At 43.8% G+C, this 24,365-nt stretch overlaps 1 protein-coding gene across 9 annotated transcripts in view; it reads left to right on the forward strand.

Annotated features, from left to right (window-relative positions):
- Positions 1-791: 791 nt before the first annotated feature.
- Positions 792-24,365, forward strand: part of Ccdc25 (coiled-coil domain containing 25) — a 36,658-nt gene continuing 13,084 nt past the window's right edge. Inside the window, exons 1-7 of one of the 9 annotated variants that reach the window (XM_004848397.4) lie at positions 793-987; positions 6,927-6,974; positions 11,785-11,824; positions 14,629-14,673; positions 16,293-16,319; positions 16,479-16,530; positions 23,083-23,158. In XM_004848397.4, coding sequence (XP_004848454.1) covers positions 960-987; positions 6,927-6,974; positions 11,785-11,824; positions 14,629-14,673; positions 16,293-16,319; positions 16,479-16,530; positions 23,083-23,158 — 316 coding nt within the window. In that variant the 5' untranslated portion in view covers positions 793-959. The other 8 variants (XM_087216768.1, XM_004848398.4, XM_021261321.2 and 5 more) reach the window with 8 other exon arrangements.

Here is a 24,365-nt window from a genome sequence, read left to right on the forward strand (position 1 = left end):
CATGCCCAATATCCACCTTATAAGTGCTGGAGTTAAAATATATTCAAGAAAAAGTTATTATTCTTATTTAAACATGACAAGAAGAATTTATTCAGGACCGTTGGTGATAGGGGTTTTGCAGTAGGGCTAAAGATTGGACTAAACTCCAAACACAGTATGAGTAAGAAGTCATAGCCAAGGGAGAGGGTACAGGTCAGTGTTCAGAAAAATCATTAAGTAGAAACATCTTGGGTAAGGAGGATTCTGGCTAACCTGTTCTAATAGGATCTTGCTGAAGACAGGCCCAGTTGGTCAGAGATCAACAGAGGGATGCTGGAGGATTAAGAACTTAATCAGATATTGACGATGGAGGGTGGCTTGCTTGCTAAACTTGACTTTGTAGAGGTGTTTGTAAAACTGAATTTTACTCAGTGAGGCCTAGCACAAGATTCAGAAGTCTGACTGAAAAGTTTGGCCAAGAATCTTCATCAAATACTGGTGGAATGTGGCTTCATTTAAAATGTAATGAGCTCCTAATAAGTGCTAAGGAACGTGATCAGCCCAAGCTGTCAGAAAAGGGAATGGAACCCATAGAGGGTTGGGGGTAGCCTAGTAAAACCAATTAATAACCCTCAAGATATGACTGTCCAAAATGGAGAAAGTGCAAGTCAGGTCTGCCAATAGCATTTTTCTTTATGCTTTCAAAAACGATGTTCTTTTCCAAGCACTAGGCGTGTTTAGGTTTGGTCTCTTTCTCCCAGTTCTCAAGTTATTAATGTCCCATCCCCGGCAACAGCCTCTTGTCCTGCCAGGATTAAAGATGGCGCCGACGGGATGCGGTTATGACGCAACCCGTTGTGCGCCGGAATTGCGTGGAGGAGTTCTAGGGGGACAGGCGGCAGCTACGCTTGTGAGTGTCCTGAGCTTTGCGATTTGAGTCCTGCTGTTTGCTGCAGGTGTCGCTCACAGCCACCGAGATCATGGTGTTCTACTTCACCAGCAGCAGCGGTGAGTGGGCGCCCTGCTGACAGCAGGCTTTGAAAGCTGGGATTCCCCCCCCCCCCGGACCGCCGTAGTGTTTGGACCTCCTTGGCGGCAGGCGCCTCTTCTTGAGCCCTCTCTGTCCTCATGCACATCCGACCTTCCGACTGCCCTGTCGTCCCCGGTGTCCCCTCGCCAGCGCCGCGGGGAGCGGAGAGGCCATGCCCCTGGTGTCCTTGCATCCAGAAATCATTCTTATTCCGAGTCTGAAATACCTCCCCACGTTCCCAGGACCTAGGGAGTTTGAGGGCTCCTTCACCTCCCACCCCCATCGCAAGTTTTCTCCCCCCTCCGGCGGCCTTAATTTTGGCTGCACCCTGGAAATTATCCCCTTTGAAAAGGAGACCCCTGCCAAAAACTTTGTTTCACAGGGAGCGCACTTTACCCTTCCATGAAGGAATTTGGCTGCAAGTGACAAGTGAGAGCAGTAGGAAGACTCTGGACAGTCGTTAGAGCCACACACTAGATAAATAGAGTTGATGTTCCAGATCTTGGAAGGGACGCGTGGTTATACTTCGGATTTGATTTTGGCAGGCAAGGAAAGGGTGCTTTTAGTTTGAGGAGGGGTTGTGTCTCCATTTAGTTTCTCTGCCCAGGTACTGGGATTACAGGCGTGCACCACCACACCAGGCAGTCCTGCTCTGTTAATGTAGCTCTGCTTTATGTTTTCCAAGATGCTTTTCCTGACCTAAACAATCCGCACCAGGATTGTTTAAGTATAGTTCTTGCGGAACCCTCTTAGGATCCCAAGTGTACCTCTAGTACTGCACGTATCACACTGTATTAAACATTATCTGCTTGAACTACAGTGTAAGACCCTTGAGGACAAGCACTCTTGTGTTTCCTTGGCCTAGTGCCTGACTCATAATAATTCTCAGTGATTGTTTGCTGAATAAACAAATGGCTTTTTGAATACTTTTTTTTTTTTTTTTTGTCACCGGGGATCGAACTCGGTTTCTTGGGCTTGCGCAGCAGGGGGCGAAACCACTGAGCTAAATCCCCGGCTGTTTTTTTGTACGAATGACATTTTATAACTTACCCTCTATTGATACCCCTTATGTTTGCTTGTAAAAGGTGAGCTTTAAGTAGAACTCGCACTGTGTCGTTTTGTAGGTTTGAATAAGGTGCTACTGTTTATTTATTTCGTGATACTGAGGATTGAACCCAGGCCCTTTGCACTGAGCTACACCCCTAGCCCTTTTTTATTTTTTATTTTGAGACTGGCTCTCACTGCTTCATTAAGTTGCCCAGGCTGGACTCGAACTTGTGATCATCCTGCCTCAGCCTCCCAGAGTGCTGGCATTGTAGGGTGATACTTTCTTTTTAGAGATGATAAAACTGAAGTTCAGGAAACTTGTAACTTCTAGACCTCGGCTCTCCCACCCCTGCACCTTATTGCATCAATATATTTTCTCATAGTTTAGACTTCCATAGCGTGGCAGATGCTGTTTCTTTGTGTGTATGGCTTTGGTTCTTTGTTTGTTTGGGGATTTTTTTTTTGCCTTTTGAGACAAGATCTCACTACGAAGTTTAGGCTGGCCTTGAACTTGCAGCAATCCTCCCACCTCAGCTTCCCGAGTGCTGGGATTACACTGTGCATCCCCCACACTTGGCTTTGATTTGTTGTTGCTTTTTAAAAACCCAGATTATTATTTCAAACCAACAACAACAAAAAACTAGCCTGAACAATTATACACCCTTTCCAGTGTTACAGGCCCCTAAGCATTTTCCTCCTTCTGCTTCCTTTAGAGTACAACCATACTCTTAGTAGCCTCTCCTCCCATGGAGTCCCCAACAACATAGATAACTGTTCCAGACCCACAGTGGAATGACAATACAGGCAGGGAATATAGGTTCAAACATGTTAGTAGCTTTATTCCCCTTAAAAGTGTCCCAAATTCTCTAACTGGTAATCATGCTTCCACACGTGCCCTTACTCAGACAAATACTCAGTAATCTGTGGGTCCTGTTTTCTCATGGGCTTGCTTTATGCTCAGAACTCCAACCTTTTTGAAAACATACTTGGCCTGTAAGTCTAATAAAATTGCATGTATGTAGCAGATCTTTTAAAATTGCCAAGTTGGAAAAATTCTAACCTTCTGTAAAACATAATAAAACTTCCCATGTTGGCAGTAAGAAGAAACGTGAACATACACAATGTTCAGAAATGAGTTGCTATGAATGGCCAAGTTTTTCAACCAGCTGATGGTTTACTACATAAAAATGGGAAGAAGGTCTCTTTACAAAGTCTTTCGCCTTTCAAACAATGGTCTGACTAAAATCTGCTCAACTACCGTTCTTTTCGTACTGTCTCATAATGAAATAATGCAGCGTCAGTCTCACCGCATTTCCAGTGTCAGTTCAAGACCATCTGACTTATGGAGCCACAAGATACCTACACCTGGCTCATGAAGTCTGCTTACACTGTTAGTACTGGTTAATGTCATCTCAAGGTAGACTGCTCTGTAAATTAGGAAACTGTCACCACACCTAGGCTGTTGGGTTGGTTGCTACACTGAATCAGATGCCTTCAAAATGACCAGTTCCCACACTGAACAAGCATATTATTTGGGTGAGGAAAGCAAACATAGTATAATAATGTATGTATTTCTTCTTCATCTCTTTGGTGTGGAAAGGAGCTTAATTCAGAGGTGCTTAACAATTATGCTCCTTTTTATTTTTACTTTTCTATTTTGATATGATTTCGGTCTTTCAGAAATATGTAAGAATAGTAAAAATTTCCTGTATATCCTTTCCCCAAATACCCAAAATTGTGACATTTTACCACTTCTGCCATTTTCCTTTCCCTTTTTCTTTTGCTGTCTGTACACATGATTTTTCCCCTGAGCCATTTGTCAATTAGTTGCAGTTTACCCCTCAGTGCTTCAGTATTTATTTGCTAAAATCAAGGGTCTTATCAAAAGATATTCTTCATTATCAAATTTAGAAAATTAACATTGCAACAGTACTATTTTAAGTAACAGGCTTTATTCAGTTTTCATCAGTGTCCTAATAAACTATAACAGTAGAAAATTATAAATCATCGTTTCATTCAATTGTCATTACTCCTGAGGCCTCTCCATTGGAAACAGTTGGCTCAATTTTTTGTCTTTCATGCCTTTTATTATTTTGGAGATGAGTCTTGCTATGTAGCTCAGGCTGGCCCCAGACTGGAAATCCTCCTGCCTCAGTCTCCCAGGTGCTTGGATTACAAGCATGTGAGTGCCACTAGGCCCAACTCATGACATTTTTATTTTTATACTTTTTAATTTTTAAATTTTTATTAGTACGTGTTTGCAGTACCTAATGATTGCATTCACCATGGGGAGCTGGTGCATGGACATGGCAGGGCTGAACTGTCTTCACTTCCCCTTTACCCCCCTCTCCCTCATCTCTTGGGCTCCTTCACAATTGTCAGGACATTTTTGTTTTTTTGTTTGTTTGTTTGTTTTGTTTTGTTTTGGTTTTGGTACCAGGGATCGAACTCAGGTCCTTGCAGTTGCGCAGCAGGCAGCGAAACCGCTGAGCTAAATCCCCAGCCCCGCATTTTTGTTTTTTTATTGTATTGTAGTTTTTCTTCCCTACACTGGGGATTGAATTCAGGATCTTGTGCTTGCCAGGCAGGCACAGAGCCACTGAGCTACATCCCTGACCCTGTCATGGCATTTTAAATTATTCTGTGTGGATTTTTTGCAGTTGTGTTCTTACTCATCTCACTGAATAGGTAAACTATCGGCATTCCTGCATCATTCTCTTATCTATAACTTAGCTTGGCCTGTGTACAGCCAACTTCATTTCAGTTATTTTAAAAACTACTTTTGTTCCAATTACAAAAGCAGTCTGTGTACGTTGTAAGCAAGGTACCCAAGATAACTATTGTTAACTGATATATGTCATACGTATAAGCAAAATATGAATAAAATACATATGTAAACGTGTATAGGTAGGTGCCATGATGTAGTCATTTACTTTATCTTATTAATTTTCTGCTTTGGAGACAGAGTTTGCTCTGTAGTCCATGTTGGCTTGGAATCTATACAGCTGGGCTGGTCTAGAGCTCACAACCCTCCTGTCTCAGCTTCCTGAGTGCTCAGATTACAGGCATGTACCATCATGCCCAGTTTATAATTTATTTTTCTATTCATCGAGTCTTACTGTATCTAGATAGACAGAAACACTGTACTATTCTGCTATTCAATTTCTTCACCTGTCCTTTTAAAAAAATGAGTTCATGGCATTTCGTTTATGGCTATTTTTTAATATATGCAACCAGTCTCTGTTTGAGCCTTTTTTTTGGTACCGGGGATCGAACTTGGGTCCTTGCGCTTGCGCAGCAGGCGACGAAACCACTGAGCCAAATCCCTGGCCCCCAGTCTCTGTTAATGGTTGTTTTGGTAGTGAAAAGAACAAGCCGTGGCTTGATGGAGTGTTTCAGTAGAATGCACTCCTGCTGGTGACATAGGGTTGGAAGGGTGGGTGCGTGAAATATTGCCAGGCTGTGCAAAGAGAGCCTGAAGCGCTTTCTAATTCTGTTCCTATGCTGGCATTTGTTACGTGCTGGGTGGAGACCTCATCCATCTGTATAATCCTCCGACAGAGACTGCCAAGGCCAGCAGCCCAGCTTCCAGCTAGCTAGTCAGTGCAGACTGCACCCCTTCATGTCTCAGCTGCATCTGAGTAATTACGGACTGTGATTATAACTGCTAACTGAAGGAATTTGGAGTTTTCCCTCCCCAAGAAAGGCAGCTAGAAAGGTTCTTATTACTGAAAGTGTAGGCAGTCTGTGATTTAGGGATTCACACAAAAAGCAGCTGCTCCACAGCCTTCCCAGCTCTGCTTACAGGTTGGGGCTGCTGTTCTCTGGAGCAACAGCAGCCTAGCCCTGTACCTGTCTTGGAGGCTTTGTCCACAGAGGACCTACTGCAGTGGTGGTGAACTTACAGTATGCGTGCCACAGCAGGCTGTTTGTATCATTGAAAGCTCTAAAAGGTTCCCCATCACTGGCCTACTGAATATAATATTGATTCACAAATTCAGATCCAACTGGAGCCAAACAAGTTTTTATAGACTAGCTTGGCTTAGCATCCAGTTATAATTTCTGTAGGAAACTTAACTTTTTGATTCCAGCTGAGGAATGCCCTTATGGAACCCGCTTCCTCGGGAAACAAATGTCATTCTTAAGATGGGCTCTCCTACAGTATTCTGTTGGACTTAGGACAGTGGTTCCTTATCCCAGCTTCACTTTAGAATCACTTGAAGGGCTTTTAAAAGACACAAATATGTACAGCCCTATCCTGAGATTTGGGTTTAGTTGGTCCTAGGTGGAGCTTGGTCCTAATCGGCTAATTCTAACACACGAGTAGGCTCAGAGTCACAGATTTTTGAAGCAGTTTGGGAGGCATGGTTCCCCTGAGTAGAATAGGGAGCCCTTTAGAATTCACAGCAGCCTCGGAATACAACTGATGTTGGCCACTAAAACTATGCGAAATAAATGCTGGCTAAGTACAGATGTTGATTTGAAATGACTGTCATATAGATTGTGGTTTTGTCTTCTTAACTTGTGAAGAGGGCAAAGGCACAGAAAGAGCTGGAAATCACCATCGAACTTAAGAACAATTGGCAAACTTTTTCTTCTTGGGCCAGATGGTAAATGTTTTAGGCCCTGTGAGCTGTATACAGCCTCTGTAGCTCCATCTTTGTTTTGCTTGTTATCAGCCCTTTAAAAATGTAGAAATCTTTCTTTGCTTGAGGCTGTCCAGACACAGGTGCATGAGCTGGGTTTTTTCTCATGGGCCGTGATTGATTTGTCAACCCTTAATCTAAGCATGCATCACTTGTTTTACCCATGCAACAGTGTTTTGGTGATGACATTTCTAATTGTTTTTAAAATTTTTGTTTTGTCTTAGTTAATTCATCTACTTACACCATTTACATGGGAAAGGATAAATACGAAAGTAAGTTTTCAAAAGCATTTGATTTTGACTTTTCCAACAGGTAAGTGTTGTTTCCCCCTCCCTGATTTGTTGGATGAGTTTCTCTTTTTAAAAAATTGTAATTGATTTTTAAATTTTTAGTTGACAAGTAATAATTGCACATAATTACACCGTTCATATTTCAGTACACACGTATGTTGTGTAATGATCAAAATGGGGTAAATCACCTCCATCTCCTTAAACAGTTACTGTCTGCTGTGGTGACGGATCCTCTGTTAGCTATTTGGGAGTGTACATCATTGTCAGCTGTGTTTACCACAGCCGTGGAACACCAGGACTCATCTTCCATCTGACTGTCACCTCGCTGTCCTTGGAGAACCCTGTCCTTCCCCTCCCCGCCACTTTCCCAGCCTCTGGTGACCTCTGCTCCCTGAGATCTACCTTCTTTAGACTTCACAGGGTGTGGATTTTCAACTACTTTAATAAGTCATCGTCTATAATAAATTCCTCCTCGGGCCGGGGATTTAGCTCAGTCGTTTCGTCGCCTGCTGGGCAAGCACAAGGACCTGAGTTTGATCCCCAGTATGAAAGAAAAAAAAAAAAAAAAGAAATTCCTCCTCCTATAATTTAGTAATATCAAATACCATTTGAGTTAATTAGACTACTTGTTACTGATTAGAAAGTTTTACAGAGTTTTATGGTGTCATTTGATTTAGAGTATTTTGAATCAGAGGTTAGCCTGTGCCCATTTATATCAAATCAAAAGCATTTGTGGTTTGGACTTTGAAGAGATCATGTTGAGTCTTTTTATTATTATTTTTAGGATTTGGAAAAATATGTCTGTTGCTTTTTGTTATTGTTTTGGTTTGCTTTTTTTAGACAGAGTCTTACTATGTAGCTCAGGCTGGCCTTGAACTCTCTGTGATCCTCCTGCCTCAGCCTCCTGAGTGCTGGGATTAAAGCTGTGCACCACTGTGCCTGGTTTATCGGGGGTTTTGGAGCTGAAATGCTTTTTCTGAATCATAAAATATGCATTTTTTTTTTTTTTTACAAATTTTGTTGACCATACCCCTCAATGTGAATTACATTGTATCTTTTAAATTTTTATTTTATATTTTAAAATTTCATTTGGCTTTTTAGTTTCCTTGAGAGAGGCTCTTGGTCTGTGGTCCAGGTTGGTCTCAAACTCGAAATCCTCCTGTCTCAGGCAGGAATATAAGTGTGCACCACCATGCTGGCTGAAACATATCTTGATAGACACATTCATATAACTAAAACAAGTCCTACCATGTCAAAACTCACAGAAAAAAATTACAAAATGCTCTTTGCTATGTACTTTTCCTTCGGAGGTGGGGAGGGAGGAAACCCAGAGCTTGCTGGGCAAGCTCTCTTAATGCTAAGGTGTGGCCTCAGCCCTCTATTTCCTCTGTGTTTTATTTCATTTTTAAAAAGCTAGTCTGAAAAATAGGGCAGGGTCACTAATGAATTTGAGCTGAAGTTTAAAAACAAAGAAAAATGCTGCTTTAGAGGATAAGCATTTTGGCTACACAAGTAAGGAGGGAGACCAAATAGAAATTGAGGTTTTTGGTTTTGATTTTGGTTTTGGTGCTGGAGATTGAACCTAGGGCTGGAAATCCATCAAACCCAGAACGTCATGCATGCTGAGTACAAACTCTTTTGCTTTGGAGTTTTTTGAGACAGGGTCTCACTGTGTAGTCCAGGCTGGTCTTGAGCTCACAGCAATCTTCCTGACTCAGCCTCCCAGTGCTGGGATTGCAGGTGTGGGCTCTTGATGAGCAGGAGCGCCTCCAGTTCACAGTAGCAGTCCTTGGCGTGGGACTCTTGAGGCGAGGGGCGGGGCCTCAGCAGGGCTCTCCCGGAAGAAGTAGACACAGTTCCTAGCTTGGCAGACAGCTGCCTTGGGGGCGGTGTGATGTTTCCGGAGGAGCTCTACAGTGGCCTTTTAACAAACCCACAGTTCGTAACTTCTTTGAACCTCACGTTTCTTAGATGATGGCCGCACCCCGAAGGGTTAAAGGCTAAGGGCAAGAACCTGTGAAAGGCCTGGCCCACCTGGCGCGGAAGGTAGCGCCGAAAGTTGGCACCGCTGTGGTCCGTCCACCCCCCGCCTAGGTGCCTGGGCCTCCGTGTCAGTTCAGGAGCAGTGTGGCACGGACAGCGGTTTGGACTGGTGACTTCCTTGCTGAGAGAGAAGCACAGGTACATTCTTCAGCAGGGACAAACCAGCAGCGAACAAAGCGGGCCAAAAATGGTTACCATTCATCAGAAGCAGCCTACCCAGGGGAGAAAACCGAAAACAAAATACAGTAACTCATATTTGGAAACAACTTTTCCTTGTAGTGAGTGTATGACATGGACTTTAGCCCACACTGTAGTAATATTTGAGTTTTAGATTTCTCCTAGTAACCTGTAAATTGTCAGAGGTAATTTTTTTTTTTTTCTAGTGCTGGGGATTCAACCCAGGGCCTTCACATTAAGCTACATCCTTGCCTCTTTTCTTTTCTTTTCTTTTCTTTTCTTTTCTTTTCTTTTCTTTTCTTTTCTTTTCTTTTCTTTTCTCTTCTCTTCTCTTTCTTTTCTTTTCCTCTCCTCTCCTCTCCTTTCCTTTCTTTTCTTTTCTTTCTTTTCTTTCTGTTTTGTGACAGAGTCTGTAAGTCACTAAATTGCCCAGACTAGGTTCAAATTTGCAGTTTTTTTTTTTTAATTTATTCTCCTCACATCTCCTGATGTCGTGGAGGAGGTGATACCATCTCTCTGTTCCCCTGAGCAGTCAGCCACAGTAACAAGAGCCTTATTATCTGTAGTAGACATAAACGCACATGTGTTCACCAGACCTACTTTGTTTTCTACCATGTGACTTCTGTTACAGAGCAACACCCACAACCAAGGTGCGGCTGGGCAGGTTTTGCACTGTGCAACTCCAGAAGGCAGGGATTTACCCATTTCTTACAGTAAAGGCCTGCCCTGTTTGCTTCACACGGGTGCTGCCCTCAGACAGTGACATCACCCTGTCTCTCTCCTTCTGTGAGTTTACCACTTGCTGGGGTCCTCTCCACCTGGGCTGTATGCAGCCTGCGGAGATGTCTGCAGAAGATTTGCGCTGGGCTTTCCCTTTTCAGGTGGACTCACGGACAAGAAGTCTGTGTCAGTTTTGTTATGAAACCAAAACTGCTCTGAAAATAAAATCTGTTTTCAGAGTGGGCAGGATGAAGTGACAGGGATAGCAGTGCTGCAGGAGGAGAGGGCTGGAGAAGGGAAAGGCGACTGAGGGGCGCTGAGAGCTGAGAAGCCTTCACTGGGGGAGCGTAGACTGTGGAAGCCCTTACACACCTGTCACAGGCTTTTCCATCTGCGTCTGCATGGGATCAGAACCCCTTGGAGTCAGTCCATGGAGGTGCCCGCTTCTCCTGGTCACCTCGGAAGAGAGAATGCTGCACTTCTGAGGCCTTCTGGTGGGAGCACCAGTGCATCGCGCTCATTTCTAATGCCCGGTGGGTCACTCCGGATGAGGACCACAGAGAACCTAGGTGAAGTTCAAACGGGTCCTAAACTTCACCCAACGGCTTTCGGGTCTGTTCCCCTGCTGGCCAGCAGGCGTCACCAGTGAGCCACAAAATAAAGGGAAAGAGGCCGCTTGGTTTCCCTTCCTTGTCTTCCGATGTGTTGGCCGTGTTGGCCGCTGCGCAGGTTCCTACAGAAGCTGGTGGAGAGCCAGGGAGGGCTCAGGGTGGCCACGGCCCCGAGAGTGCCCCTGCACCACGTACAGGTTACTCCCACTCTTCCCAGCTTCCTTTAAATCATCGTGTTCACCTTCGAATTCTTTAATTGGTGTTTAATACTTAAATAGTTCTATTAAACATGATTGTTCCTGATTATTAACATGACTGTTAGAAGTCTATACTGCTATGCCCTCTCCGTAATCATTGCTTCCAGAGAAGTTTTCCAGTTTTCATTCTATTTTACTCATACTAGGAGCTGAACCCAGGGACTTTCACACTGAGCTACATCCCCAGCCCTTTTTTGACCTTTTGTTTAGAGACAGGGTCTTACTAAATTCTTAGTTGCCCATGCTGGGCTCAAGCGTGCAGTCCTCCTGCCTCAGCCTTCCAGATTGCTGCGGTTACAGGCACAAGCACCAAGCACGAGGCTCCACACCCAGTTTAAGTCTTATCTGTATCCACCATTGTTTAAGAAGTGACACCATAATTTACTGCTCAGGATAAAAACGTCACTTCCCTACCCTGTCCTCCCAAACCGGAGTTCCTCTCCTCACCTCCCAAAACACTTCATTCTTTTGCTTCTTTCTTCTGTGTTTATTTCCATATGTGATAGAGTTTTAGATTTTTGTTTTCTGCTTATTCCTCTGGCATTTGTTTTATTCCTAGTTTCCTATATTTATATAACAGTTATTTTTTTCTTACATTAAAATGCAATCCATTATTTCAAAGTTTTGCCAGAACCGTTATAGCATTCAGTATGACTGCAGTGGGTGAGTTTTCTGGGGTGTTCTCTGACTTCTCAGCTGCTCTGATTTTTTATTGGCATTTTCATTGTCTTCAAACAGGAATCTCTTTGGGTTAGGAGTATTCAAATTCTACAGTTTATATCCTGCAGTTATAAAAGTTGCTTTACTTTTCCACATTTTCAAGCTTCAAAGCGTCTCTAACCTACTGTCTTCTCCGGTGAAGGAGAGAAAGTTGTGGGAAGGGTTGATTCTTCTCCCCTTCCCAGCTTGTAGACCTGGTGCATCTTCCATCTTCGTTTGACAGTCTTTCTTAACTTTTCCGTGTTCTCTTGTATCTTGCTGTAGATGAAGATCTGATAAAGTACGGCTGGCCTGAAGATATTTGGTAAGTAACAATTTTGATTCTGCTTCCTGTGGATCATCATTAACTCTCTTAGACTTGGCAACAACCTGATTCCTGTGATTAAAACTGGAGCTTGTACTGTGTACTTTCGTTTATGGGTGTTCAGGTGTAAATACCGCCTGCCAGTTACCTTCATTTATAATTACCACGCAAGCTGGTAATAATGTCTTGGGTTTGACTGCAGGCCTGAGAACAGAGGCTTCCAGAGTGCTGTCCTCTGACTGCCTGTTGGTCTCCTGTGGAGTCGTTGGGGCCACCACACTTAGGCTCAGGCCGCTCTTGCTCCAACCCCATGCCTCCTTTCTAAAAGGATTTAAGGAAGCCATTTGAACAATTATAATACATCCTTCTTTCCCTCCCTCTCTCCAAGATGATTTGTTTTGTTTATCAAACCCAGTCCAAAAAACAAACAAAAGAGTCCTTGCATTGGCCCAGAGCCAGGCCGTCTGCAGCAGGCCTGGCTCCAGTGACTGTCTTCCTGTCTCTCATCCTCTTCACTCAGTTGCTTGCTTTTTCCATCCTTGGCTTCTGCTGCTGACACTGACCCTCATAATCTCCCTCCCAGAGCCTAATCCTGCCTGTGAGTGGGGAATCATCTCTCTACTCATACCACCCCTCCCAGATGTTGGCCTGAGGTTAAGCACTCAGATCCTATTTGCTCTGACATGGTACTAATACACTTAATGTCATGCACTTAACTGTATGACAAACACAAGTGTTTACCTCTGTCCATACGTTTAATTTCTCACCCACCCTGGAAATAAGTATTGATGTTATGCCCATTTGTTTTTGGTGGGTTTTTTGTTTGCTTGTTTGTCTGTTTTTTGAGGCAGGGTCTCCCTTTGTAGTTCAGGCTAGCCCTGAACTCACCATGTAGCCCAGGCTGGCCTCAAACTCCTGGTGATCCTGCTGCCTCAGCCTCCTGAGTGCTAGGATTACAGGCGTGCACCACCACACCCAAGAAGCTAAGAGAAACTGTACGCTAAGCTGTTCGCTGTCCTGTCAGGCCCCACCTTTGAGTCACTGCTCTGCTCTTCCCCCAGGCCACCCATTCTTGGCTTCAGGTCACTCTCTTCCCCCCAGGCCACTGCTGCAGCTCTTCCCAGACCTGTTCCTCCAACATGGACGCAGATCCTAATTCCCTCAAGAGCTAGAGTGACAGGCAGCCACTTTTTCGAAGGGCTGATTGTCGTTTCAGTAAGCTGGACACAGCATTGAGCCTTTAAGGGGGAAATACTACACTGAGGTTCACTGAAGCCACCCCTGCATGGGGCTGTGCCGGCCCTTCTGCCTGTGTAGGGCTCCGGCCCCTCTGGCTCCCACCTGCCCTGTATGAGGCTCGTGACCCTCCCAGAAGCGTGTCCCATCTTCTGGACTCGGAGGTGTTATCAAGCGAGACTGCAGCAGTTTGCACGCCGGGTGCCCCTCCCCTCCAAGGGCTTAGTCTGTGAGCTCTGCGGACAGTGATCTACCTGGGCTAGCTGCTCCATCCCCAGTACCCAGCACAGGTCCTGGCACTTAGTCTGTGTTCAGTGAGTATGTGTCACTTCCTAGTGGATTAGCGCTCTTCCTTCCTGAGAATGATCCCTCCTGGTTGTTTCTTTCTTCCCAGTGACTGCTTTCTGCCTACCTCCCTTCTGAGCTCCTGTGAGCCCCAGCTGGAGTATTTCAGGTGTCCCTAAGGCCCACAGACGTCCAGATTCTCTCAAGGAGCTAAGAATGGCTGTGGCTGTCAGGGAGCCCCCTGCTGGACGTTTTCAAACATACTTGGTTTGAGACATAAACGTTTGCATAGGACAGGTTACATTGTCAGACGCACCATGGAAGTCAATTCACCACAACTTTCTGCCTTTTCTTTTAAAGAAGTGGAAGGGAAACTTCTCGTTTACAACCCATACCCAAAAAGTAGTTAACAGATTTGGGTTTATAGACTTGCAGAGACTCTTTTTAACACCCATTTACAGGCTGGAGATTAGTGACTGTGGTTCAATGTGATTCCTTTATTCTCAGATATTTGAGAAGTGCTGTGAGCTGGAATAGGCCTGACTCTCGAGGCTGGTTCCGGTTGGAGAACTGTCAGTCTTGGCGATCTTCCAGGGAGCTCCGGGAATGGTTCCCAGTTAATCTACATTCCAGGGTAGATTTTTAACCTGGTTTACTTGAATGCAGCCTTTGGGACTTTACCGCTATGACCATCAGCGTCCTGGTTTATCCCAGAAAACCTCCTGAGACACTTTTTTTTTTTTTTTTTAAACAGGGTCTCTCCTCCCACTGTGTAGCCCAAGCTGGCCTCAAACTCAGGGCGAACTTCCTGCCTCAGCCTCCCAAGTTCTGGGATTACAGGCGTGAGGTACAGGCTAGGATGCCTGGCTTCCCGAGACCCTTTAAAGCAAAGAATCATCTTAGCATTAAGTATAGGGAGAGCTAAATTAATTGTTAAATGAGGGAATAGAATTGGTGTGCATACTATTTTCATAGACCCTACTCTGAGGATTTAAAGAACCAGGCTCTGGGGCCTTGTGCCTCTACTTCCTCAGGTATTCAGTGCCCTTATAGTGACATTTCTAGTCTTTGCTCTCAGTAAAGGGTAACGGAGATTCAAGAGGGAGAGAATAATTTAAACAGGCCAATAATTTAAACTTGGAAATAGGCATTTTGGGAGATTTAGGAAGGACTTTTTAAAGGAAACTTACTCAAAATGGTCTGTTTGTAGAGCTGAGGTTTTTTGTTTGGTTTTGTTTATTGTCATTTCAACCAAACCCCCATAGTTGTTTCTGTTCTTCTAGCCTTCATGGAGAGAGGTGTGCGGACTACACACAAACCCGAAGCTGGTGTGTATTGCCCAGGATACTCCTGTGTTTGGGTACTTTAGTTACTTCTGTATGAATTTTGTTTTTCTGTACTGTGTAGCCTTTGCACTGAGCTGCATCCCCAGCCCTTTTTAGATTTTATTTTGAGTCAGGATCTCAAGTGAGTAGGTTACCCAGGCTGGGCTTGACTTGCAATCCTGCCTCAGCCTTCCAGAGTGCTGCGATTACGGACATGTGCCACCGCACCCAGGTCTTATGTTTGAATTTATTAGATAAATATTGAATTATTTAAGTATTTAATTTGACAAAATTCCACATCAGAAACCTTGAATATAGAGCAGAATATAACCTAGCTATTAGGGGTGTACAGGAAAGAATTGCAGCTAGAAAGCTGGCATAAAGCAAGTAAAAGTTAGAGTAGGAGAAAATTGAGCTTGGTTAGTAGTGTGGTATCTTCCTAAGAATCTGAAAGAGGATAATGAAGTATATAATTTCCACTTTTGCAAAAAAATAGATATTTTTCCGGGATGGAACATTGCCCAGCTAAAGTATGAATCTCTTGTGTGGGAACACAAATGGGTAAATGACCAACTTGGAACAACATGAATCAGATATGATGTAATGCCCATTTCTGGCTATCAGTAAGGATTAAAAATAAAACCTACAATCAACATTGACTGTTTACAGAAAATGCCTGATATTCCATATCCAAAATGAATAGCAAGATACTTAATCTCTCCAAGAGGGAATTGAAAACAACATAGCCTTATCCTTCATATGGAGGCGTACTGGTCTCTCTTTTGTACTGAGTGAATGTGTGACCATTTCCATGTCTAAAACACATTAATGCTGTGAAAATGTCTACCAAGATACACAGTGGGATGTAATGGTGCCTCCTTGGGTTTTACTGAGTATTCTTAGTTTGGCAAAGTGAGGACTAACAGAATCATAGTGTTCACTCTCTGTTACCTTGTTCATTGTTCAATGTGAGGATTCTGGAGGCAAAAAGAGAAAGTCGCCTTCATTTGGTAAGCTGTAAAAGTGAAAAACATAATATTCCAAGATGTCCCGTCAATTTTAGAAGATTTAATTGAGTTGATGGATGATGGAGCCTAATGAAAGGTAAATTTAAGACATGGGGCATACTGAATGGTTTTTGGGTTGTGTCATAAAGGGGCGTGTCCACCCAGGAGACAAGGAACGTCCCGGCTGAATATATTCTTAGTCTGATGTGTGTAATGATGTGTTCTGCTTGGTGACCTCGGGCCTCAGCTAACTTTTCCAAATCCGTACTTGACATTGGCCTTTGGTTGTTTTCCCATTGCTCAGCGCTCGGATGTCCCAAGCAAAACCCCCATCTTTTCTCCCACTTGTGGTCTACAAACTTCCCAGGTGGGCAGCCTTGGTGTCTTGCTGACTTCTTTCATGAATTTCTCTTCTCACCTGGATTCCTTTCCCTGTTTTTCTGCTCTGTCCGGTGTTTCCTTCCATAAGGAGCCAACCAAATCCCAGTTCTTTACGGTCCCGGGTAGCTCTTTGTATCACTTGAAAAACCACCCCCACAGGGCATTTCCTATTTAGCATTGCTCAGGTTGGGACTTAATCACACAGCTGCATAACTCTCGGTGTTGATCTTGCAGCTCCGGTTGCTGGGAAACCCTTTGGAGGTAGTGACTGTTTTCTGCACCCCATGGTCCCCAGCTGTGGGAGGCCCCAAGAAAATGGCCCTGGGTGCATACTTTCTGGAATGGGGTGCTTCAGATGCAAAGGGCCAAGGGGATGGTGGTCGTGTACCTCTTGCTAAAAATGGTTTTCCTTCTTTGTAGGTTTCATGTGGACAAAATCTCTTCAGCTCATGTATACCTTCGATTGCATAAGGTAACTGCATTTAAACACAGATTGATGACTTTGTCTTTAGTGATGAGCAGCATAGCCTATACTTTTGCTGAAATTAAATCACTTCAAATAAATATAATCAAAAGTCTAAAAGTTAGTAAATGAAGAGCTGTCTCTCCCTGACCAGAAAATCATTATGGAAGATTCTGGGCCATTTCTGAGTCTGAGGAGGTCACGAGTACCTGTCTCCTAGGTAGAAGAAGCGGTTCTTGTCCTGCCAGTCGAGTGTGTTGTCTGTCTCCTTTGCTTTCTGTCCCTCATAATTCAGTTGACACTGCAGACTCTCTGTCCTCTCCAGTGGCTCCTTTTGCTCTGGCTCCTATGAGTCTCTGCCTCACTGAGGGCAGACGTTCCCAGTTACTATATCAGGGGTTCATTGGGCAGTCTAAAACAGCAGGGTAGTAATAAAAGGAAACAGATTCACTGCTCCCTTCTAACACAGTACCACTATTTTTCAGTCTTTATTCATGTATTTTATGTAGTTGAATCCTAGGGTATATGTGCTTGCCATATCTATCTATCTACCATCCATCTATCTTTGTGTGTGTGTGTGTGTGTGTGTGTGTGTGTGTGTGTGTGTTGGTAGTCCTGGGGATTGAAACTAGGGCCCTCACACTGAGCTACACCTCCAGCGTATCCTCCCTCCCTCCCTTTTCTAGTTGAGAAAGGGCCTTGCTAAGTCACTTTAAGTCGCCCATGCTAGGCTCAAGTTCGCGGTCCTCCTGCCTCAGCCTCCCAAAGTTCTGTGATGGCAGCATGCAGCACCACACCCAGACACTACTTTTGAATTTTTTAAAATAAACTTTTTATTTTGGAGTAATTTTAGTTTTACAGAAAAGTTGCAAAGGCAGTACAGAGTTCCCGTATAGTTTCTTCCATTGTTAAGTTACTCTTTTACCATGGCAGATTTGTCAAAACTAAGAAGCCAACCTTGGTTTTTTTGTGTTTTTTTTGTGTACCAGGGGTTGAACTTGGGACTTTGTACTTGCGAGGCAGGTGGCAGAACCACTGAGCTAAATCCCCGGCCCTTGGTATATTATTATTAACTAAACCCCAGACTTTATTTGAATTTTAGCTGTTTTTCCATTAATGTCCTTTCCCAGAACCCCGTCTAGAGTACTGCATTGTGTTTAGTTGTCAGGTCTGCCCTCTTGACAGCTTCTCATTCTTCCCGTTTTTCTTTCTTTTTTTGGGGGGGGGGTACTGGGGATCGAACTCAGGACCTTTTGCTTGCAAGGCAGGCAGCGGAACCACTGAGCTAAATCCCCGGCCCCTCTTTCTGTCTTTCTTGACCTGGACAGTTTGATCAGTGATTTTACAGATTGTCACTGTATTTAGAATCACTGATTCTTTCCCATGAAACACCAAGATTATGGGTTTAGGGAGAAGCAGCCCCCAAAGGTAAAGTCAGATCAGAGGGTGTGTGTATTCATGCGTCAGCAATCACTGATCTGGCCAAGTTTCTCCTCTGCGAAGTTGCTTTTCTTCCCCTTTCCAGACTTGGTTATTTGGAAGCAGGGCTCTAAGTCTCACCCCTGTTCAAAGGCGGCAGTTGGTGAAATTCAGCCCCCCTCTCTGGAGTGGGGAACATGTATAGATATTGCTTGGAGTTCTTCCAAAGGAAGAGAGGAAGATTTGTCTCCTAGCCCATTTACTTATTCAGTCACTTATTGCGTCGCTGTGAACTTGTGTTTATTTCAGGCCTTGTGTTGCATTCCAGTACTGAGTTCTGTTGCCCGTGCTGTTGCAGCTCGGCTCCTGTGTTTCTCTGCTGCCCGTTCTTTTGCTTTTTGTGCACATCCTCACCCCCTGATACTACAGAGTACTTTGGGTGCATCTTGTATTTTCCCTGCCCTAGCTGTAGAATCAGCCACTTCCCCAAGGACCCTGGTTTGTTTTCTTGGTGAATGCTATTTTGAAATGAAGAGCTGGATTCTAGGTGTACCTGTTACTACTGGAGTGTCACTGCTTCAGGCCCTCTCAGCTGACAGAGCTGGGAAACACAGATTGAGCACCCTATCCTGAAAACCCAAAATGTGAAGTGCTCCAAAATCCAAAAGTTCTGACCACCGACAAGACACCATATGTAGAAAATGCCACCTCTGACCTCGTATCACAAGTCACAGTCAGAACGCAGGGGCACTAAAGGTAGGGTCTAAATCTCCTCCAGGCTATGTGTGTAAGGAGTATATGAAACATGAATAAATTTTGTGTTTAGACTTAGGTCCCATCCCCAAGATAGCTCATGTATATTCAAATATTCCCAAATTTTAAAAATGGAAACACATTTTAGATAAGGGATGACTCAACCTTTACACATATAAGGTATGACCGAAAAATAGGGTGTGTTTAAATTTTTAAAAATTTATTACAGTGAGAGACCTATTGCCGCTAACCCCCCTCAAAATCCTCCCCTTTTCTTTGAACACTCTTCTCCCATCATTCTTGCCCCTTTCTGAAGCAATTCCTGAAGTCCTTTTCTGTGACCGTCTTTCAGAGGTGTGACCTAAAATAAGGTGAACTCTGCTGTCAGGTGACATCAGTGAAAGCACATTTTTGAACACATCCCATTGATGAACTATTTGTGACAATTTCTGTCAAAACAGTGCACAATGTCCTCATCCAGCTTGCCCACTGGATCTGGCACTGTGCAACTTCTGGCTCTTCCCCAAAGTCAAAATGACCTCGAAAGTTCAATGGTTTGAATTAATTCAGGACACTAAGGCATCCACAGCAGTGCAACTAAGATACTTATGAAAGAAGTCTTCCAGAAGTGCTTCAGAAAGTGACAGGAACAATAGGGTGAGTGTATGCACAATGAGGGGGAGGATTTTGAGAGGTATCCATGGCAATGTGTCTTTTACTGTAATAGAGTTTTTTAAAATTTAAACTTATTACTTTCTTTTTCAATCACACTTCTTATGCACACTAACCCATGTATATATACTCATAGCTACGTTGTTTCAGCATCTCTTCATGTGAGCCTTTATTACGCTTAAGCTACACGGGAGCTCCTGCTGATGTCTCTGGCTCTAGTCCAGTACAAGGCTCATTCTAGCCTTTTCCCAGCATCCCTTGGCTTCCCCCATCCACCTTCCATTTACTTATTTGACTCTAGTATATGTGGGGCTTCTGAATTGCTAACCTATGTCCCACGAGAATCCGCTGTCAGCTGGGCAGTGTGGTGGGTGTGCAGTTGCTTTTGCCTTTTGCTTTGTGGTTTCCAGTCAGAGCATTGTTTTCCATAGTTACACATGAGCTGCTTTTTTCCCCTGACCCTTTCAGTGATGTGATATCCTACAGTTGTAATGCAGCTAGACTCTGTCTCTATCTGCCTCCATCCTGATATCCCCTGATTGATGCTGTTACTTTTTAAGGTGACATTTGTAAAGTTTTCATGTTACTGTATTATTTTCATATGTATTATGTTGTTTGGCTTCAGTGAGCTGATAATATGCCACGATTGATAGAAAAGCTCCCAAGCCGGGTGTGGTGGTGCACACCTGTAATCCCAGCACTCGGGAGACCAATTCAAGAGGATTGCCCTGAGTTTGAAGCCAGCCTAGACTGCACAGCAGGACCCTCTCAAAAAAGAAAAACAAACAAGCAAAAATGAAAGCTCCTTTATCAGAATGTAGGCTTACAGTTTTTCAGTATATGGATCCCCAACAAGATACATTCTTTTTTGTTTGTATGTTTTGTTTCTTGAGATGGAGTCTCACAATATTGTCCAGGTAGCCTCAAACTCCTGGGCTCAAATGGCCCTCCTGCCTCAGCCACCTGAGTAGCTGGGACTACAGACAGAAGTGCGCCACTGTGCCCAGCTGTGGAGTAATTACTGGGTCAGAAGATGTATATAATTTAGGAACTCCTTTTTTGACACATCGCCCTTAAGAGTGCTGTGCTAGTTTGAAATGCTCTTTGCTATCTCCTAAATTTTCCAAAAGTTTTTGTTTTAAAACTTAAAAACTATTTTTCATAAATACATAGGGCTACTTCATTATGGCTAGAAGATGAACTTAGTTTACCCGCAAGGTTAAGCGCTATGGCCCATCTTTGGCTGTGTTGGAGATGTTTTTGAGGGCAGTACTGTGAAGAAAAAGAAGAGGATCCTGAGCGCTGGGCTGCAGCAAGCTTCCGCATTGCTATTTTGCACCCATTGTATTTGGAGAGGATCCAGTAGGGTGTGACTAGGCGCCTTTGGTCGAGATTTCTTTTTCGGTGGGGTTCTGGAGTGTCAGGATGGAGATACCGGTGGCCGCGGCGAGTTCACGTTGCACGGGTATTAATTGCTGGAGTAGAAGCCCAGTGGCGGTTTCCTTCGGAAGCCTGTCATTTGCACAGGTTGAAAGTGCTGCGTGAAGGACTTTTACCTACTGGATTTGTGAAGTAAACAGATGAGGCCCTCGTACTTGGTAGATGCCAAGTAAGTGTTGGAGATGCGGCAAGACAAAGCGGTTCCAGCCAGACTGCTGGATGTCAGTCCTGGCCGTGCTGCTTATTAGCTGTAGGCCCTTCAGCATGTTACTAAACTGTGCCTGTTTCCTCTGCAGAAGAGGCCAGTTCCTTATCTTACTGGGTCGCTGTGAGGACCAGGGATGCTTTGCTACTGAGCTACATTTCCACTCATTTCATTTCGTTTTATTTTATTTAAGACTGGTTCACTGAATTGCTCAGATGGAACTCCAACTTGTGATCCTCCTGCCTCAGCCTCCCTTGGTGCTGGGATTAGAGGCATTCATGTGCCACCACATCTGGCGAAGCCGGCATATCTTTAAGCACTTAGAATAATATGTGGTGTGTGCTAACCACTGTATGTATGTGTTAATTGTTTTTTGTTGAATTCAGCCCAAACCTTCAAGATTATAGACATTCAGCAGTATTTTTTCCTAGTTTTATTTTTGAATCTGTAGAAAAATCTTAACTACCCACAGGTTTCCTGTTCTGTCGTGTCGGCATGAGATGGCACAAAGCCCACCATCAGAATCCTGGCCTTTACGTACTGAGGGTCCCTTAGAGTGCACTTCCTCTGACTTTATGCAAAACACCAGGCTGGGCAGAATTTTAGTTTTGTATGTGTCTTGTTTTGTTCTGCTCATATTATATTGAAAGCAGCAAAACAGGAAGAAGAGGTCCTTTAGGAAAAGTGACAGCCGCAGAGGGTAAGGAGAAATTTGGGACACAGATGTCAGCAGGACCAAGAAACAGTACCGTGCCACAAGAACCCCGTGCTTACCAAGGGCCAGCGCCATGTGAGAGTGTGGCATGAAGCCTGGGTCATCTCTCAGCTCTGTCACTTACTAGGTATGGGGGCCTCGGCCTAGTTCCTTCTCTTCACCGAGCCCCGAGCCACAGTCTCTCATTGGCAGAGTGAGGATCTACAGTCTGTTTTGTATGGCAGCTTGCTATACCTCGCACGGCAGGCAGTCAAAAAGTGATGGCTGGTTTTTTTTTGTTAATCATTTTGATTTTGTTAGTATAGGATCATTCACTTTTTCTGTGTTTTATCACTATCTTACAGTATTACAGTAGGCTATAATACTCTAAGACAGTTTGCTGTCTTGGATGTTCGTAATGATGACATTGTGTTAAGATGTTAAATTCAGAGTCCTCTATTTAAATGATCTAGGAAATGTCTTTTAAAGTACTGATAAGCTCAAATTCCCACCCTTTTTTCTTGGCCAAAATGTATGTATTTGAGAGATTTCCATTTAAAACATGTAAAACGTTGTGCCCAGGGTAGAGGGACAGAGGTCAGTAGTGGAGTGCTTGATTATCTATCATGTGTAGACCCTGGGTTCCACTCCTAACACCACCAAAATTTTTTTTAATGTAAAAAGTTGTAGAGACATAGTAGAATAAACTTAATTTATCTCAATAGTTAAGGGGAAAATTCTTTCTCAGGTGTTTCTGTAATCCTGTGCCTAATAGGAGCCAGTTCTGAACTGATTTCCACTCACTTTTGCCTCCAAGATATTTTCGTTCTTTGAGAATCACTGCATTTACTCATCTTTAGCACAGATTTCTGTAGAGAAAAGGATCGATGCCATCTTTGTGTTCCGTCTCCCTCACAGTGAGTGGCTGAGATCTAACAGAGAACCTTGCCCTGATTACCACTGAGGTTCCACCCCCAGTACCCCGAGTTGTCGCTCGGAGAACGGGGTCGTGGTGGCCTCAGCTAGGAAGAAATCCAGTTGTCAAAAATAGGCACCATTTCCCCATCAGGTTTCCAGAAATAAGAATGAGAAGAAAGAGCAAGATTTACTCAGACATGACTACAGTTAATATTACAATTATGGCGAATGCTTTTTGTACTAAGCATAGTGCTTGGTATACTCAGTATACTTGGCCTCTCTGAGTTTAAATAAACATTGCATGAGGAGCACAGAAAAATGACCTGAGTCTTCATTGTTCTGTGGTAGAATTGCAGAGCCGCTGCCTGCTGCACACAGCAGGGCTGCAGGTGTCCTCTCCGTGCCCCGTGGTGACCGGACACAAGGGCACGGAGCTTTTCGGTTTATTTCTGTGTTTCAGGGAGAGAAGATAGAAGACATTCCCAAGGAAGTGCTGGTGGACTGTGCCCAGCTTGTGAAGGCCAATAGCATTCAAGGTCAGTTTTCCTAGAGGTGTTTTCAGAATCAGCGCTGAGTTTATGTCGGAAACAGATTGCATTTTAGAGAGTGCTGTTGACCTTGGCTCGCGTCAGAGATGTGGCAGATCGGATCTCTGTAGCGGATGGCAGTTCTGCTACCAGAGAACTCAAAGCTAATCTCCCCACCCCTCTGATTCTCATATCCTGTCTGAGTGTGGACTCTTTTTTTTTTTTTTTACTATTTTCCTTACTTTGAATGGAAGGTCATCTAATCACCTAGGTGTGCCTGAACTTACGGTTATATGTAGAAAGACTTTTGGAAATTTGGTAATGTTGCTAGCTAAGTAAGAGAGACGTCTCATAGCTGTATTTTCAATGCTTATGTTTTTATTTCCATCATTTATCATTCGATTCTGGAACTAGAGTCTCTAAATCATATTTTTTTCTACTTTTTCTTTCTCTTCTCCTCCTCCTCCTCCTATTTCTTTTCTTCCTTTAAGTTGTGAAGCTATAAAGTCAGTTGATCATGTCATCCTTCCTCCCCAGAGATCTTATTTAGTTTGCCTGGAATAATCCCTGAGTATCATTATTTTTGTAAAAACATGTTCTAGGAGATTCTGATGTGCAGTGTGGGTTGAGGACAGTGGGCCTGTGTGCGTGCTTATTTCTACCGTGCTGATGCTCATTCATTTCTAGTATATGAGATTTAACCTAAAGTCAGTAAAGGCCAAGGATGATTGTTGAGTGAGGGTGGCAGTTATGAAGGGGAGCTTGAAGGCAGTGGTCTGCCAGGAATGATTGAGCTGATAGACTGAATTTTAGACATAGGACATAGACCCAGCTAGGGCGGAGGTAATTTTGGTTTGATCTGAAGTTGAAGGATGGTACAGAAGGTTGTAAAGAAATACGATTTGGATAGAGAATACACATGAGATGGCCACATAGCCGCTAACAGCTGCCAGCAGTTGGTGATACTGGGAGATGGGCAGGAGCCCCTTTCCCGTCACTCAGCCTGCATTTCTTGGATACAGACTCATGCAGGCTTAATCATGAATCGAGTACCTAGCTGAAGAAGGTAGGAGTCTTGCCTTACGGAGCCACTGATTTGCAACTCTAAATCAAATTGTAACAAGTTTTAGGATGTCACATTTTATGAACAGGATGGGATTTTCTGAGATCTGCAATTAAGATCTTCAGTTACTGGAATAAAAATAGAAGCAGTCTG

The sequence above is a fragment of the Heterocephalus glaber genome, unplaced genomic scaffold (assembly GCF_053883595.1).
Source record: "Heterocephalus glaber isolate CG9 unplaced genomic scaffold, H.glaber_assembly_v1.0 deba00001460, whole genome shotgun sequence".
NCBI lineage: Eukaryota > Metazoa > Chordata > Mammalia > Rodentia > Bathyergidae > Heterocephalus > Heterocephalus glaber.